This window comes from Pagrus pagrus (genome assembly GCF_965226575.1).
Source record: "Pagrus pagrus genome assembly, chromosome: 15".
Taxonomy (NCBI): Eukaryota; Metazoa; Chordata; class Actinopteri; order Spariformes; family Sparidae; genus Pagrus; species Pagrus pagrus.
This window is the reverse complement of record NC_140199.1, coordinates 11,294,280-11,313,065: the sequence shown is the minus strand read 5'-3', so window position 1 is coordinate 11,313,065 and position 18,786 is coordinate 11,294,280. Positions and strand designations below refer to the sequence as shown.

The 18,786-nt window shown below is 39.7% G+C and overlaps 1 protein-coding gene across 1 annotated transcript in view; it reads left to right on the top strand.

Annotated features, from left to right (window-relative positions):
- The window catches only part of srbd1 (S1 RNA binding domain 1), a 53,914-nt gene that overhangs the window by 7,538 nt on the left and 27,590 nt on the right, over positions 1–18,786 (top strand). The window contains exons 10-14 of the mRNA XM_084374728.1: positions 3,629–3,732; positions 4,476–4,583; positions 4,812–4,969; positions 5,814–5,904; positions 6,107–6,214. Of these exons, the coding sequence (XP_084230854.1) occupies positions 3,629–3,732; positions 4,476–4,583; positions 4,812–4,969; positions 5,814–5,904; positions 6,107–6,214 (569 nt within the window). The remainder of the gene's footprint in view (positions 1–3,628; positions 3,733–4,475; positions 4,584–4,811; positions 4,970–5,813; positions 5,905–6,106; positions 6,215–18,786) is intronic.

Here is an 18,786-nt window from a genome sequence, read left to right as displayed (position 1 = left end):
GTTTATATATGTGGTTACACAGCTGTAGTAGTGTGTTTGTGTGTGGGGTGCCAATGCTTATTAATAATTGATTTGTGGTCTGTTTAATCCCATTTTGCCTTCTTTTTTTCTTCGTAACATTTTAAGAGGACATGATGAAATAAATAATAAAACAAAAGCCAAGTTTAATTTTTTAAACTTAAAGTGCTAATTGAAATGCTTTTGCTCTCTCTCTGCCTTTGTACGTATCTGAAGTTTGTTGTTACATGAGCCGCAGTCAGACCCCATGCTGTGTTATGTTTGTTTTTGGACGTAATAAGAGAGTATAAAAGGGCCAGAAAGAGTGCAGGGCTCTCCCTGAGCAGCCAGTATATTTGTGTAAAAGACCAGTGTATCATGCTCGACTATGATCCCTTCTGGTGACTGATAGAGAGTCAATATTTATGTGAAATCATACTGGCTGAAGAATGATATTCAATAAGTGTAGTTTACATTCCATATGCTTGTGGAAGTTGTAGTTTCATTGTTTGTCACGAGATGATATGCGCAGTCTTTTTAGAGCTAATCTTTTATTTAAGGAGTCAAGGACAGTCTTTTGGCACCTTTGTTCAGCTGTTTTTCCTCCTACAGTAGAGTTTGTCCCATGTGTGTCAGCCAGGTCAAAAAGTGTGCTGTGAGTCTGCGTTTGTGTCAGTGTGTGCGTATCTGTTTGTTTATCCTTGATATGTCGGATGGATGGATGTGTTGATGATAATATTCCTCTAAAGAAAGGGTGAGACAGAGATGGAGACAGATAGAGAGAGGACGGTCGCTGGCTGACTGCCCTCCCTTGGGGGCTGGTGGGAGGATGAAGGGCCATCGTGGAAAGACATTCTGTCTGGTCTCGTCAGAGTTTGGCCGGTACTCGCGCACATGTCACTCGTGGCCCATCTAACACGCAAACACACGCTTCTCACTATGTCTCACATCACCCTTCCTTTCAGATCACCCTCTGTGTCCCACCAGTGACCCAACTCAGGCAGAAACTGAGAGATGTACAGGGAGATACTAGGTTGTTTATCATCAGTGAGGACAGTGGCCAGCGACAGAGGGAAACAGAGCAAGGACACAGATCACATAACCTTTGGAGACTTTTTACAATTTTGGCGGCACACGATTGCATTCACCACAGTTAGGGTTTGGCTACGAGGATAAGGGAGGATTGAGTTTTTTGGCTATTAAATTACAAGATACTAAGAAGCAAAAGTTTGGGTTAGTAGATTTGCAGCAGTGCTTATCTGTACTTCCTTAAAATGTGTTTGTCATGCAGGCAACAAAGAGAAGGACATGCTTTGGAAAAAGAGTCTGCATAATTATTTTGAAGAAGTTTTGTGTAGGTCATCACATTTTTATGAGGTTTCTATTGGTTACTTAGGACATTGTCACCAGTAATAAGTCATCTTTTACTTTTTACAATTTTGCCGCCAAAATTGTAAAAAGTCTCCAAAGGTTATGTGATCTGTGTCCTTGCTCTGTTTCCCTCTGTCGCTGGCCACTGTCCTCACTGATGAGTAATAAGTCATCTTTTAACTTTTTTCATGATTTTCTGAAAACTCTCAACTTTCATTTGTCAGTCATTTCATATTTTAGTTGATGATTGTTTGACTTTTAAACACTTGTTAATCTTCACATTTTAGAAGCAGACAGTGTGCTAGGTGTAGGAAGTGAATGAATCAACCCGAAATCAATCATATAAAGATGTTCGTTTGATATTCTTTATTACATGAAATGTTCTTAAAAAGATTCAATGACAAAGTTCAAAGACAGTTTTCTATCAACTAGTTGAATACTACTCATACTACTCAGAATTCTGAGAAGTGTTTTGCCTCCTTCCTTCGACAGCATGGTAAACTTCAGTGCTTTGATGAAGATTGTTTGAGAAATCTCATCACAGACAGTGCAGCAGCCCAGGGCAGAAACACCCCCGCGGAAGAGAAATCTAACTTTTAATCATAATTCAAGCCAGCTCGCTGCATTAATTCTTGCCTCTGCTATGCCATTAGCTGTGTTTTATATTTTTATTTTTGTTTGTGTGTGTCGCATATGGGTGCAGCACATCCGAGGGTGCTGCTGCTGAGCGGTAATGGTTGTGGCACCACGTGTGCGGGTGTGGGTGGGGGCTAGGCCTCGCGGTCTCGGCGCTCATGGTGGCGTAGTGGTGGCATTTGTCAGCTCGCTTCTTCCGCTTGGTTTCCAGATTGACGTCTTGTTTCTTGGCCCTGTTCTGTGGCGGGCTAAAGGTTCCCCACTGAAAAGGTCAGACACTTACTACTGTTTGCTTAACAGCATGTAACAGTTCCTCTGAGGGGGGACAGGCACACAACACAACAGGCCTGGCCAGAGGATATTCTCCAATGCTCATCCCTTTTACACGCACGTGTGTGGAGAGTGAAAAGATGTTGCTTTTGTACTTTTGTGTCGAGGTTTGGGTACATTTGTTTTTTTAAAGACTTGTGTCATACAGTCCAAAAACGAACGAAAACTAAGCCCTATGTGTACAAATTAAGTTTTTAATCAAGAACAATTTGCTTCCTGTTTTCTATAGTTCTAAGTTGCTTGCAGATGGAAACAAGAGATTCAGAAAACTTAGATTTAAATATATATATTTATGCTAGCAGTAAGGCTGAACAGTTAACCAAAATATTATCGAAATCTCAATATGGTGTGTCACTCTTGTTCTCCAGATGTAAGGGGGAACATGTTTGTTTGGTACAGACCCCAGCAAAAATCACATCATCATTTTGATAAAATTCAAAAAGGACCATTCTCACTAAAATTTTGAGTCGAATTGCAATCACAACATCTGTCAAAAATGATCTCAATATGAGTTTTTGCATATCATATCACTAGCCTCTAGTTGTGCAAATGAGTTTTGTGGTTTAAATGCAACTGAGAGTTTAGCAACACAACCACAGAATTTTGCTGTAAGGAAATAAAATAAGTCTTTGTTTTACAATTGCATAAGCAAACTAACCACACTACAAATGTAAACATAGATATAAAGTCACTGGTATTACTTCATGATAACCATAATTAATTAGTGGTTAATTTATAGTTAATTAAACTTTAGTTAATAGTCATTTCACTGTTAACAATGACATGCCTTATCAACCAGTTATTAAGGATTAAAAAAGGTCTTAAAAACATCAGTTGCAACTTTTTAATGGCCATCAAAATAATGTTTATAGATAAACCACACAGTATTTATTAACCATTTACAAAGTTTTTATAAACGTCGATTGCAACTTTACAATAAGTAATTGTTTAATAAATGGTGTAGAAATAATTTCATTGTTTGTGAACATTGAGATAAGTTTCAAAAACTGTAAATGTATCATTTATTAATGATGGTTGATTTAAAGTGTTACCAAATGACTTGGTTAATAATTAGCACCAGCAACTAGTAATTTGAGACTTGTAGTTCTTAATCTGCTGTGCAGATTTGGACTGCTGCTTTTCAAAATGTTTATGCTTTTTGGAGTATGTCGAGGTTGTGTGTTTTTGGGCACGGTTACAGTACAATCAGTGTTTTGCATTAAATAGGGGATGTGTTTGTCTGTGCACATGTGTTTTGTGTTGTCTGTTCATTCATGCTTGTGTATGTGCACAGACTCTGGCTATTAACCGAGGGGAGAGTCTGAAGATTTTGACAGTGAAGGTGAACATCCCTGACAGGGTGAAGAGTGACTTCACCAGGTGGTGCATAAACAACAGGTCAGAAACAAAATAATACACGACACAATTACACTCACTCTCTCTCTCTCTCACACACACACACACACACACACACACACACACACACACACACACACACACACACACACACACACGCTAGATTTTTAGTATTAATAGATTTACAGTAAATTGGATCCTGATTTATGCAGAAATACTTAACAGTAAATTGCTTTCAAGACAAAAATTAAGGCTTTCACACATGTTATACAATACATTCATGGGTCAGGGTTTCTTTAGAGAAGACTTTACTTTGAGAAATAGATGAGTTGAGCAGAAACTCAAAGAATTTGAAATGGATTTGTATTTTTCCTCTCACAAAGTACAGTTTAAAGAAACTTTGATTAAAAAACTATTTTGAAGGTCACATTAATTTGTAGTGCTGCATCCCCTGATTCCCTGAATTAGAGATGAGAGAAAAAACAATAGCACAGTTAAAGTGGAATTCAAAAGAAATGTTGTCAACCATGTCAACTTATTTTTTAAACAAAAAGATTAAAGAAATACATTTGCACTTTATATTTAATCATGAGGCTGTATTTGTTTGAAAGGAATTTAATCTTTTAATGTAACACCAAATGTGCAACAAATCACTCCAGCTGAATATATCATAATAACATTTTTCTTTTGCATACTGTAGGTTTCTTGTTTTTCATGCTTGTTCAGTGGAAATGACCCATGTTCGGGAAAAAAATCTACTTTTTTAAACCACTTTCTCAATGCAGGTGGAGGCCAAGGACATTTGCAAGAGAGGAGCTTAATGTAATCATCAAGAATGCAGTAGAGGACTCTTATAAGAGGCTTATTCTACCTTTCCTCACTAGGAGTTACAGGTATTTTAAGTTTAACTTTTAATGTGTCTACAGTTTACTGTATATGTGCTCTCAGGGCTTCTTTCTCCCTTTGATAATTATTCATTTACCCTGCATTCCTACTCCTTCTTTTTCTTTCTCCTCTCCTCACCTTTCCCTCTCCACTCTTTTTGTTCACATCTTCCCCTACTCCTTGTCTAACTTTCTTTCTTTTTTCACTCTCTGTCTCTATATCGCATTCCCTCTCAGGACTAAACTGACAAGTGCAGCAGAGAAGGAGTCGATCGCCATGTTTGTGCGAAACCTCCGGCAGCGCCTGTTGGTGTGTCCCATCAGGGGCTGTGTCATCATGGGGGTGGACCCTGGCTTTAGACATGGCTGTAAGCTGGCAGTTCTCTCCCCCACTAGTAAGTGACCACAAATTGCGCTGGACACATGTGTATGCAGTCAGTATTCCCTTTAATAGGCACATTTATATATCACTTAGCACCTATTTTTGTATCCATAATACTTGAAGCTGTAATAACACTATACTCATCTGCAAGGTCACATCTTCTTTATTATTCCCTTTTTGAAAGCTCTTGACATCGAAGTGCATACAATCTCAGCAAGGCAGCCGTGTCTGAGAGGCTGCAGCTTTAGGTTGAATGATGCAGGTTGACAGCCAACACAGGCTCATCCTGTGCTACTGCAATCATCTAAAAGGACTCGGTAGAACTCATAAATTTAAAATTTGTTACTCGACTGTGAATTAAATCTCTGCTTTTGCATACATACTTAGATCTGACTGATATGTCACATCATGGATATTGTTTTCCTAATAACTGTTGGTGTCTCACATGTAATTTGTGGTTTTATTTTCACATATTAAATTAACATGAAGGCAGATCAGTAGGATTTTAAGAACAGGAACAGTATATTTCACCAACAGTATTATTCTGAAATTGTAGTCACATATTCAAGGATTATCCATTCACGCCATGGCATAAAATTCATGGCTAATGGGTCAAATTTTCCACTGAATGTCAGAGACTAAATGTGAGTTGGCATGACCCTGGTGGGTGGACTATGTATGCGTATGCATATGCATATGTATCTAATAATCTATCTGCCTCATTAGACAGCATACAGTGCAGAGACATTAGCTGATAGTATATAGTATAGTCTGTTGGACCTCTTGACATCGTAATACTTTATCAGCATCATTATATTATCTCTCTCCTCTGTGTGTCCTCATCTCTCCGCACACAGGTCAGATTATTCATACTGATGTTGTGTACCTGCACAATTCAGGCCAGCAAAGAGAAGCAGACAAACTGCGCCACCTTATGATCAAATACAGGTACTGCTGCTTGTGTTGAAATAGTCACTGAGTCAGAAAATGTAGATGATGTTGTTGTACATTTATCCATGCTAAAAATCATCTGTTATCTGATGTTTTACTGTATTACAATCAGGAAAAGTGAATTGCGCCCTCTTTTTTAAACCTTTTATAGTTGCTCTCTTAATCCTCATTGTCCTCCGCTTCCCCGTGTCCTTACTAGCTGTACCAGGGTCGTCATCGGTAACGGGACAGCATGTCGTGAGACTGAGTCCTTCTTCGCTGACCTCATCTCACGGCGCTACTTTCACCCCCTGGACGTGTCCTACTGGTAAGGTCTTTCATTCTGTGCACGCAAGAACAGACCCCAGTTACCCCTGACCCTGAATAGCAATAAATGGGTGCAGAAAATGGATGGATGGATGAAACCTATTGTCCAGAGGGCTGACATCCATTGCATAGTTTGCTATTTATTGGGTCCAGGTGATTTACACATTATGTATTATGTGTTGATTTTGATACAATTATCAATAGCACACAATATATACTGTACATAAATGTACATGTGACAAAGATCTGTTATGGAAGCAGGGTATTTTACAGTTTATAAACTTAGTACAGTAAAACAGTAAACTTTACTGGGAATTTAATAATTATAAATTACCCCAATCCTCTTTCTCTACATATGTTCTATAGAAAAAGTTTTCATATTAGTGATTATCTGACAACATATACCCCGATACCGACCAATACCAATATATCTGTAATAGGCCAGTATCGGCTGATAAAATTGGCCTAATGATTTGGTCAGTGAGGTTCTGATATTAATTAATATTTCAAAGTACATTTTGTCTATTTCAGTAAAACCTATTTTCCACTGTTGAAAACCTCCTCAAGCACAATTCCAGACTTTTAAATAATCTTTGACTATAAATATTTTCGAGTTTCATGTGTAGTGATTGAATGCCATGGTTCAGGTCGTCTTAATAAAAGAGTGGGAGAGAGAAATGTAATGACAGGAAAGACAGTTGTTTTGAAATGGGGTGTCAATGAAGTCAGAAATGATGATGATAAATAAGACATAATGGTCTATTGTATAGAACTACAGAAAGAAAAGTGTGTGGAGAGGTGGCCGGGTGAATAAAGGGGGTTAGCGATGTAAAAGAGTAAAGGACAGGAGAAAAATGTGTGGGAGCGAGAGAGTCGGACACAGATGGAAAGAAAGACAAATTGGAATGTGTCCCTCAAGCGAATATTGTCTATTAAAGCCATCTGGACTTTGTTTCACTTCGGCCCAATTAAAGAGACGTTTCGCGGTCCACGTTGTGTCTGTAACCAGGCCCAGTCCACACTTCAGATACAACAGCACAGAATCTCGGTCCAAGCATAATAACCAATGGCCTCTCCTTTCCCCGTCTCTTTCTCTCTCTGCTCAGTTCCATGTGTGTTTGTTGACTTGAGGTTAGCATTGGGACCACAGCCTAGAATGATTCTGAGCTGAGCTGTGTACATATGAGAGATTTCTCAGTATCTTTGAGTTCATGCGCACATGCACACTTCAGAGGTCATACCTTTGGTATAATAGCCAACATTTTTTCTTTAAAGTTCCATTTGAAAGAACAGAAACGGTCAAAGTGGGGAGTTTATTAAGTTAACTTTCACTTGATTATTTTCACGACGGACATTTTTTCCTTTTGAGCACCTCCAGAGCAGTAAAGTTTCACATCTTGATATAATGTCTCTCTTGTTCATTCTTTTACTGGAGTTAATGGCATTCATGCTTTTCCCAACACGTTAGACTGTTGGACTTGTGTTTGATGTGGTGCTGGCTGAATGTCCTACATCACCTGATATGATTAACTATATTTTTGCAGCACGTAACACATGTGTAAATGGTCTGTCTTTGCCTTAATATGGTTTGTGGAATAAAGGCTTTTACAAGTGCTTGAACTTTGGAAGAGCAGAGAGATGTTATTTTGACACTCACCATAGAAATATGGTTGTTGTTATCTCGATGATATCGCCCTGGCGTCGACTGGTCTTTGGCTCACTTTGGTTTCTTTGGACAGTAACTGATGTAGGCTGAGAAACAGAGATGTTAAAGCAGAATCTGTGTGTGTCTGTATGTTGAACACAGACTGCTTTTACTGCACTTCTATCTTCTCGTCCTCTCTTTCTTTATCTTTTTCCCTATCTTCACTCCTCCTTCTATGTTCTCCACCTCCCTGGTCGCTGTCTTCGTTTCCATCATCTGTCCTCTTCACATATTTCCTTCATTAAAACTTGATCAGATAAACGTGTTTTTGAAATGCCCTGCAAAGTGCTGGTCTTTCAATAACTACTCCCAGTCTTACCTCTGAGATGGAGTTTTCCTCGACATCTTTGAAATATAAGACTCTGGGGTATGTGGGCCCACTTTGCACACAAGTATTACACAAACTGTGGGCTATATGGGATACCTGGCTGGAATTAACCTCAAATTTCTCAGTAAAAAATAAAAATTCAGCTCCATTGTGAGGTCATTGAGTTTATCCACAAATCAAAGCCTATAAAAAATGTTTTCAGTCTGAAAATGCAGAGGACAAATACCTGGGTGTTTTTACAAGTCATTAAAAATGCAAAAAAAATCAAATATAACTAGTGTGATTTTGTCCAGAGCCTGACCAATATAGCACTTAGCCCATATTAGTGGACGATATTGGCCTATCGCAGTTGTATTGATGTCAGGTTTTTAAAAAATTTTTTTTTTACAGTAAATAATGCAAAAAAATTATTGCTTTTTCTTTCTTCTTGGAGGATAGGGTTAGGGTAGGGACAATGTGTGTCCTGAAAGTGTCTGGGTTAATGATGAGAGGGCAGGGAAAGATGACCGGCCTCCAGGAGCGACGGTTGTTGCTGACTATGAGGGTCTCACTCCCCTGCTGACTGACCCACATCTGACCCTGACCTGCCATTAGGGAAACCTCATTACCACGGCAACATGGATGATGGCAATGACGGAGAATAGTTATGTAGCATCAGGAACAGCAAGGGGTCTTAGTGCTTGCTGTGAATGTCCCCAGTATAATTAATTGACCCAGTTTCTGCTTACTTGGTGACTTTGTGCATTTCTGCTGACCTTATACCCTAGCCGGTTCAAACACTTTTTGATCGACAGGTGTAGAAAGTCTTTTAGGCAGCCAATGCGTAGGAAGCTGGAAAACCACCAGCACATACGGCTCCTTACACTGCACAGACAAACTGTCCTGTCTGTCTTAATGTATTTTAAAAGTCACCGACTCTTTCCATTTCTACCTTACCATCCGTGTTCTTTGGCTTCCCTTGTGTTTTCAGCTCTTTTTGTCATCCTCAGCTACTGAAAGCAGCTGTGCAGCTGTGGAAAGATGTATTCTAGCTCTAAAGCAAATATCCACAAAAATGTGTGAGTGTGAAATACAGCGAGAGATTATATTTTGTCTTCATTGTGTTATTTGACCAGATGTTTTAACATCATTACCTTGTTACGTGGGATCAGCCATTAAAATTTGACATTGCTGGTGTTAAAAGGTTTTATTTTTAATCGTTGGCAGAAGGTCTGTTTGAGGTATTATATGGCTCTCCTCTCCTCTCCTCTCCTCTCCTCTCCTCTCCTCTATCTGACAGTGCAGTAGTTCATTAAAGACCTCAGCCTCATTTGCACCATCTGCTTCCTGTCTGCCTGTGAGCCTTCATTGTGTCACCACCCCCACCCCTTCTCCACCCTTTCTTCTCCACCCGCCTGTCTCCCTCTCTCTCTGTCCTTCTGCCTCAGTGCTCAGCTGGAATGACAGCCAGAAATGGCAGCCTGCGGGACATCCTTACTTGTATTTTGTGTGTGTGTGTGTGTGTGTGTGTGTGTGTGTGTGTGTGTGTGTGTGTGTGTGTGTGTGTGTGTGTGTGTGTGTGTGTGTGTGTGTGTGTGTGTGTGTGTGTGTGTGTGTGTGTGTGCAGTTTTAAGTGCCTCAGTCCTGTTTGAGTAGACTCATCCTACTCACTGAGTCACCTCTTCCATAATTTGTAAGGAGTGTGGCCTTTTCTAAAAGACAGCCGAACAAGGACACACATTTGTGTATCTTTGTGTGTATGTCTAAGTTGTGTCATTTAGTTGAAGGAATAAGTGTGAATATGTATAAAAGGCTGGTCAGTGTTTCCAGCATGATCATTTATGCAAGTCTCTGTCCATGCCTGCATTAATACAAGATGTGCTGCAGATGGTAATGAAGTTACTTGAATTATTTCTTCATTCAGTAACAGAACAGAGGCATTGTTAGTTTTGAGGTATGTATTAAAAGTAGGGCTACAATGGACAGTTTTTTTTTCATTAGCAATAAAACTGAAATAGCAAAATAAAAATGACCAAAGTCTCTCTTTTAAGAAGCTTGAACGAGCCTATATTTGGAATTAAACGATTATTTGATTATTAACATTGGTGATTACTTGTCTGTTGATCGATTAATTGGTTTATTTTTTCAGCTGTGCTGATTTACAGCTGATGTTAAATATGTTGTAAACATTTCCTTGACAAAATAATTCTTAAACAAGGCCTACTTGGAAGCCTTTGCCAAGTTGCATTTCATGGTTGTCATCTGCTCCAGCTGCAGAGTAAGACCATAAGATGCTGTTGAAAGCTTCAGAAAAAACATATAAATTGACTGTGTGTTATGATTATTATTCAAACCACTATTTCCTGGGTGATTTATTGATTTAGCACTTTAACTTGATAGGTATGACATGACATGATACACGTTTGCAAGACATAACATTGATATGATATAATGAGTTTGGTTTGTAGTTAACACCTGATAAATTGTTGCGGACCTGGGGGGAGACCTGGTAGTGTTATTTCTACATAATGTTGATTTGAATGTAATAACTGCCATGCTATGCTTTCATTTAAACAGATGCATCACCAATGTCTTTCTTAAAATCCCAGAGTTTTGATATAGAACGTGATGGCATGGATGAAATAGTTCATGAATTAAAAATACTGCTTTATTTAATCACATTCTGTTGGCAATAGGATGTCTTAGAGGTCAGCATGCTTCTCGGTTAACTTTATTATCTCAATGTAAAATGATAACTAACTTTAGAGTGTTTCTTTTAATATAAACTCATGACCTCATTCATATTTTGGCAGGTTACCACAATTTTTTTGGACATCCAAGGCCTTTTTAATTAAGAGGGTTCAATGATCCACTGTGAAAATGGCCTAGGATGTGGGTGCATGTCTTGGATTTTAATATATTGATAATTACATCCAAGGCTCAGGTTCACTCATTAGATTTACTCAATATTTCCCCTCAGATTTTCTTTTGTTGATGTTGTATTATGCAGAAGATATTCAGTGAACTCTTTCCTGGCCAGTTAATTGATTCAGCTTTTGTAAATAAATATTCTTCTCAAATTACAGTCTATATCAGAGTAAAACTAATTAGAAGAGCAAAAAAGTATGTAGTGTGCACCTTGCATAAAATTTGAATCTCAATCAAACAAGCATACCTTAATAGAAAGTAGTGATAATGAATAATAAATAATAAAATAAATAATAAAAACAATTTACATTGCTATTTTCAGGGAAAAAGGAGTTTACTTCATGCACAGTATGATGACATAAGAGATATGTAGATGATATTTTTTACATTCAGTCATTGAGTATAACAAGTGTGACAGCTTTTCATCTGGATCAGATGTAATAGTCCCTTATCTCTCTCCACTGTTGTCTTTGCTAAGTGAGGAATAAATCACCAGATTCGACTCTTCATCCCTCATTAGATTTACAACAAAGTAACCGTACATGATTAAGCTTGAACAATGCCTCTGTGAATGACCAGCATCCTGCAGGACATTATACAGCATGAGGTATTATTTAGCTGACAAGGTTTGTCTGTGGCTGTGACGGCCCCCACTGAATGCACATTAGGTTATTTGTCATACAGCTGTGTCCCGATAATTTAAAGACCTCCTGCTGGACGTCAGTGTGTCGCATATTAGTTTGGAAAATAAACTCCTCAGTTCTGACTTACATAAATTAATTTCTAGGATGTAAGTGGCTGAAACTTGGATGTATATGGATGTTGGTATATGTGTTAAGTGGCTAAGTCCATTATGTGTTCTAATTATTGGCTGCTTGTTTATCATAATTAACACCTGCTCATGGCTTGCACATGCCCACTACTTTGTGTGTGTGTGTGTGTGTGTGTGTGTGTGTGTGTGTGTGTGTGTGTGTGTGTGTGTGTGTGTTCCTTCTCTTGCTCCTTGATAGGCCAGTGCAGCATGACCTTGTCTGTCATTGTGCTTTAGCACTGACCGGTAGAGCATGCAGGCTTTGTCAAAACTCATAAGAGTGCTCAGCACCAGCCAGACACATGTCTGCGTGGGAGTGTGCGTGTGCGTGTGTGTGGTTTGCAGTGTGGCGCACAGTGGTCTGTGTCACCCTCGTCAGCTGGTGTTTCTGGATTTTTGTGAGAGGAGCTGATTGGTGGGGAAGGCACACGCCACACACACACACACACACACACACACACACAAACACACACACACACGTGCCACTATGAGTCCTGATCCATCAACTCTCAAGACGTATCTCCTGTGCTTTTGAGAAGATTGTGCAAATTGTAGCAGCACTCCGAGATCAAGCTGTCATCAGCTCCTATTTCTTTTTGGCCATCTTTAAAAATCACCCCACAGATAACATTCCTTAAATGGGTTGCGTTCACAAACCTGCTCGTCTGGTCTTGTATTTGCATGTATAGGGTTCATACAGGTGTTGAAAATCCTTAAAAGAAAATGTTGGCATTTACAAAGTTCAAAACGTGCTTGGATTATGGACAAAGTGCTTGAAACTGCTTTGAATTGTAATTGCATTACATTCGTAGTGATTTGTTTTGCGTTGGCTTGGACAGACTTAGAGATGGGTGACTCAATTTGAAACATTAAACTTTTTGTGTTGTCCTAGAATTTGTCACCTTTCTGTAGAATACTATCATGCAACATCATTTTGGTTGTTTATAGCACATATCTGTGTTTTAACTACAGCTATAAGGTGCTGGAAAAGCTTGAAGATTCATCTTGAAAATGCCTGAAAAGTGCTTGAATCTGTTATCAGGGTTCCTCCACCTTTTCCAAAGGAGCAAACTTTTGATTTTCCAGTTGCAACAAAAAAAAAGAACCCTACGAACGGAACTACTTAAGTACTCACTTTATTTTTTTTTTTGAGGAACAAGGTCATTAAAATGTTTGTGAGGTTTGTGGTCAAAGCTGTTTCCTGTGCTGATGAGGACAAGTTTTACAGATAAGACTGGAGAGTGTTGCTATCATCATGTTTTACTTTTGACTTGAATGTTTTGTGTTTGAAGTGGTGGCTGGCTACTGTATAATAAAGTTCAATTCAACTTAAACTCTGTTCGCTTTCACAATGTTGTGATTGAACCATAATAAATTAGAATATTTTAATATGCGTGTTTGGGGCTATGTGCATTAAGAATGACAAGTTGACAGGCTTGTTGGCCGAGACAAGCTGATGTTAATGATATCAGAGGGCAAGAATATGTGGGGTAAGGTTAGGAAGATCTTTGGGCAATGGTAATGATACACACACACACAGACACACACGCAGGGATCACAGCCAAAGGCAAAGAAAAACTGACATCTAATTCCTTGACCACTTGCCCTGCTACTCCAGAAGGCATTATAAGATGACCGACCCCCTTACTCTTTCTCATACAAACACAAACACAAACACATCCTTGAGGCTCTCCAAGTCAGAGTTCCTGTTTGACTTGAATGAACTAACTGCTAAATACAATGTATTGACATCAAATTAGTCTTGATTAATTTGCTGCATCATATAGAAACTACTTTTGCTATATGATGATTTCTGCATCAGTTTATTTAGACTTCTTTCCTACATGTCGCTATGCCTTTATTTGATGTTGTTCTCTGTAGCTCACAAAATTTGAAGGCTATCTCTCTCTCTAGTAGTCATCATCTCTCCTTGACTGGTTCATACTTAAAGTTGTCCAAGAGCAATACAAGCAGTTGCAGCAGGAAACATACCAATAGTGTACGCCTGCACAGACACACAGCCATTCCTACAATAAGTCCTTGACCGTCTTGCCCTCCAGGTTACTCCTGGTGGGATGAGATCATTATTACTGGCTAGCTGATGGACCTGGAGGACAGCGATGTAGACTGTATTTATGACTGTGTATGAGTGAGGGTGTGTGTATCCCCTGTCATGTCCTGTGTCCAGGCATGCTCCCAGGGCCAGGCTGAGTGAGTGATGAACATACAGTGGCAGGACCAGAGATGACTGAGTAAGATCCAGGCGCACAGGCCTCACCGAAGGTTTGAAGGTTGGATAGGAGGAGGAGCAGAGGGACAGATGGATTTAGAGGCATGGAATGGCCTCAGCTTGGCTGTGGGGTGTATCTTCATTTCAGAAGAGTAAAATTAACCTTTGGGTACATCAAAAGGTTATATGATAGACTTAAAACATGATGGGTAGAGGAAGGCAGAACAATTTTAAAAAATGTGTAACATGTATAAACATTTAGAAATGGAAATTTTTATGCCGAATCTTACGAATCTAAAAATATAAAATTCTTTGTCCAGGACCTCCTTAATTCAGAGTACATCCATAAAAACATACTTAGATGTTCATTCAATTGTTGAATTGGAAAAAGAGAAGCTGCTAAAAATACTGGAGATAAGTTGATGAATATGTTTCTGTAGTCTTCTTAAGGCTCTGTTAGACCACTTTTCAGTTGCAAAACATGAGGCATATGTATGAAGTAACAGTAACAATATATTCAGTTGGCGAGTGCTAGATGGAATGACACAATTGGAGAGTGAAGAAAGGGAACACTCAGAGCCCTCCTTTAGTCAAATCATTAGTGTCTGCCACCGAAAAAATGCGTTACTTTGCAATTTGAAAATAAAAACAGAGGTGAGATGTGAAGAAGGAGAGTGCTGGAGGAAGGATTGCTTTTGATTATGGACTGAATGTTCCACAGGATGACTAACTTGCTAACTGATGATGGGTGAGGGAAGTAGGTAGAAAAGGTACAGAGTGGTGTAATGTACTTATGCTTAAGTTTTTCCTCCCGGGAAGCTGTGAAATCTGTTCATTTGCCGATCTCCATTACGTGCATCTCCTTCCTTACTTTTACTTTCCCATAAGTGGTAAATGCTCACTCTAAAAGGCAGGAAATGGCTGTTACTGTACAGTATGTCGGCGTCTGTAACTTCCTTCATTATTTTTTTTATATTTATTTGTGCTTTCTTTTTTGTTCCTTCCCTGTTCATCCTTCCTCCCTTCTATTTAAGAATAGCAATGGTGTCCCTTTCATTACCGTCATGAAAACATTCTGCTGTGCAATGCGCGCATGTATATAATGAATGCCTTTAAGAGTGTGTGGCAGTGGCAACCAATAAAAGGAATGATGGTTAATAATGTATAATCACTTGACAGCCTCGCTTCAGAGGGGAAGAATTTTGTGGCTTGTCTTCCCGTGCTTAGCGGTGATGCTAATACCAGGTACTGTGGCTGGTTGTTTCCCCAGCAAACATACCACCTTCTTCGGCTGTTACAGTCCCTCTTGACCGGCCAGCTGCTGCTCTTCTTGGGTTAAACTTCTTCTCTGGAGCCACTTTTCGCTGCTGGAGTGTCTCTGGGCTAGAGAAAGCCCCTCCATGAGCAGCCAGGTGGCAAACGCCAGCTTGCCGAAACGGAGTTGTTCTAGCTCTGTGTGTATGGGGGGTGGCCCTCCCTGCAGACACTCTGCCTGTCCACTCTGCATAGTCGAGAGACACTGCTGTGAGCTGAAGCGGTCAGTGTGTTTATTGTGGGAAAGTATTGCTGGCAATCTGCTCTCAACCGCCAGAAGCATAGACACACCAGCACACATGTGCATTGCCAACTCATGGGAGTTGGTCCCCCCCAAAAAATGCTAATTCTGAAATCGGGTAGCATTTTGGGTTCCAACCGAATGACAAGGGAGAGCCAGCAAATTTGCTTTGTGCATTATATGGCTCCCCCAAAGCCTTCTAATTTGATTTGTTATCAGCTGATGGTAATAATGTATACCTCGGAAAAATTTGGGGAAGGTTTAACGCTATCAAAAATTAGATACTGCCCAGCCCTAGCCAAATATCACAAATCAGACATTAAAAAACAGGGTTTACTATATGTGCAGTATGGCTGCAACTAAGGATTATTTTCATTATCAGTTAATCTGCCCATTATTTCTTCATTACATCTTTGTTTTATGGCAGATGGTACCACAGACTCACACTGGCAGTTGGAGTTTATGTGTGTGTGCGTGTGCCTGCCTGCCTTCTAGCGCCCCGCTAGAGACTGACGGCCCCTGACACCTGCCATTTGGACGCTTTTCTCTGTGAAAAATGTCATCGTCTTCAGACCCGACGTGTGTGTGTGCTTGTATGTGTGTGTGTTACAGAGAGATGGTGCGTCCCTCAATTTGTCTCCCTGAGGTCAAGCTTTGCAGCTGACTGAACAATAGACCCAAGCTGTTTGAGCAGCCGGGACAGAGAAACTTATGTGTGTCTGTGTGTGTGTGTGTGTGTGTGTTTTGTGAGTGTGTGTGTTTGTTTTGTATGAATATACTTTGGGCTGGTAATATGTGACATCATAGCTCCTTCTAAGTCAGTAAAATGAGGCCAATCCAAGTATCCTGAACACAAACTGAGTTGTGGACAAAGAAAGTGACAAGTTGAGCCATTATAGTATGGCACTAGTTGTGTGTGGATGCAATCCTCAGTGTGTCTGATTTGAAAAGCCCTCTTGAAAATTAAACTTTAATTGGCTATATTCCCTGGTTTAATTACTCAGGTAACCCCACTCATTACTTTGCACTGAATTTTACAGATCTCTTTCTAGTTTTGGTGTTTTTTTTTGTAGAATCCCACTCGGTACATAATTTGTATAGCCATGTTGTAAAAAAATTTTCTTCGGTTTGCAAAGGCAAATAATTGAAGGTTACATAATTTTTATAGTCTAGATGTATAAAAAAAATATGCCAGTACTACATTACATGCAACTTCACCTGGAGCTGCATTTGGGATGCATGATCGAAAGGAAAAGCATATTCTGCTAGATCTGGGTTGATGTTAAAAAAAAATAATAATCTGACTGCTGCTTTGCATTTAGATTTAGGGAGATATTTCTTTGAGATTTAGGGAATTATTACTTTTAAAATTAACAGTAGCAGTAAAACTGTATTTCACACAATGGTGGTTCAGTTTTGAAGTTATTCTGGAGGGGAGAACTGGTGGCCGGTAAAAAAAGGAAATTGACCTACCCCTATATTCTACTTTTAATAGTTAAATTAACTAATTTTAATATCTTCAAAGTCATGTTGATGGAGATGCTTCAGATCCATATGATAAGTTTTGAACCCTTTGCAGATTTTCAACATGATCCATATTCCCACATTGTCTGTCCATTGGAGTACTTTGAAATTCAGCAGTTTCTTTAAACTTCATATCAACTTTGCCTTCTTTTTTTCCTAAACATTTTTTAGGTATGTGCCTTTGACATGTTGAGACATAGCCCTCTTTGCATTAAGCCTCAAAGCAATTTATGTCTCTGCCCCTCCTCTCTCCAACTTTTTGTCCTGTGTATCAAATTGGTTGGTGATATTATTACCCCTCTTCTTTTCTGACTGATCTGATGAGCTGTTTTTAATTTAGATGAGGGCTGTGTGAGCCAGAAGGCTGTAATGAGGTATCAAAGTGTGTATCCATCTCTCCCAATGTTAGGTTTCTTGAGGGGCAGCAGGAGGCCAGTCATGTGTGTGTGTGTGTGTGTGTGTGTGTGTGTGTGTGTGTGTGTGTGTGTGTGTGTGTGTGTGTGTGTGTGTGTGTGTGTGTGTGTGTGTGTGTCAGCCCGAGGGTGTGTCTCAAAGACAACTGGTAGGGGAGCCAGTTTGTGACTTTGCCCCAAGATGGGACAGGGCTAAAGGCAGGCCTCTGTTTATATATGTGTGTGTGTGTGTGTGTGTGTGTGTGTGTGTGTGTATACAATTGACAGTGCGAATAAGTGATAACCCTACAGGGCCATCAAGTCATCGCTTTACACCAAGAGGCGACCATTGACTTTGTGTCTCCAAGTGTGTGTTTGTGTGTGTGTGTGTGTGTCTCCATGCTCCAACCATCCACCCACTTAGGCCAGAGAGCAGACAACCTTCTGCTGGCTGCCAGGATGATGCCCTCACAATGGCGACAGCCATGGACGCTATGTCGATGAGGGCTCAGAGCTGTATCCATGACAGTGCTGTTACCCAGCTGCCCCAGCGGCAGCCTTAATTAAGTTAGACATGATAGGGGCTGGTGGCCTCCCTCTCCTTTCTCTCTATTTCCACTTGTGTTCTACTTTTTTACATGTTCTTAATGATATCTTTTCACCTTTTCACCTTTTCACTCTTTACTTTTGTCTACCTCATCTCTACTTTTCTGTCTTTTTGTCGTTCTTTCTCTCTTTTTCAAACATAAGGCAAAATGAGGCACTGCCACTCTTTTACTTGACCTCCATTGTCAAGGGAGGTTAGAGGTGTGTGTTCTGTGTTTTCTATCTTTATTTAAAAAGTCTTGGCTTCATACTCAGTTGATTGTTTGTTGATATTTTTGAATTATCTCATATTATCTTCTGCGTCTTACTCAGCATAAATTATTATGTGCGTCTTTGTGTCTCAGCTTAATGACCAGCTCTCCTTTGACCTCCTTGAAGGTCATGTGCCACTGCTTGTTAAGAAGTGTCACCATGGCGATATGTCAGCTGTCAGCATGGAGGACAAGGAGCTGACAAAAAGAACAGTGAGGCGGAGGAAGGGATGAATAGAGATGATGGGAAAGAGAGGGGAAAAG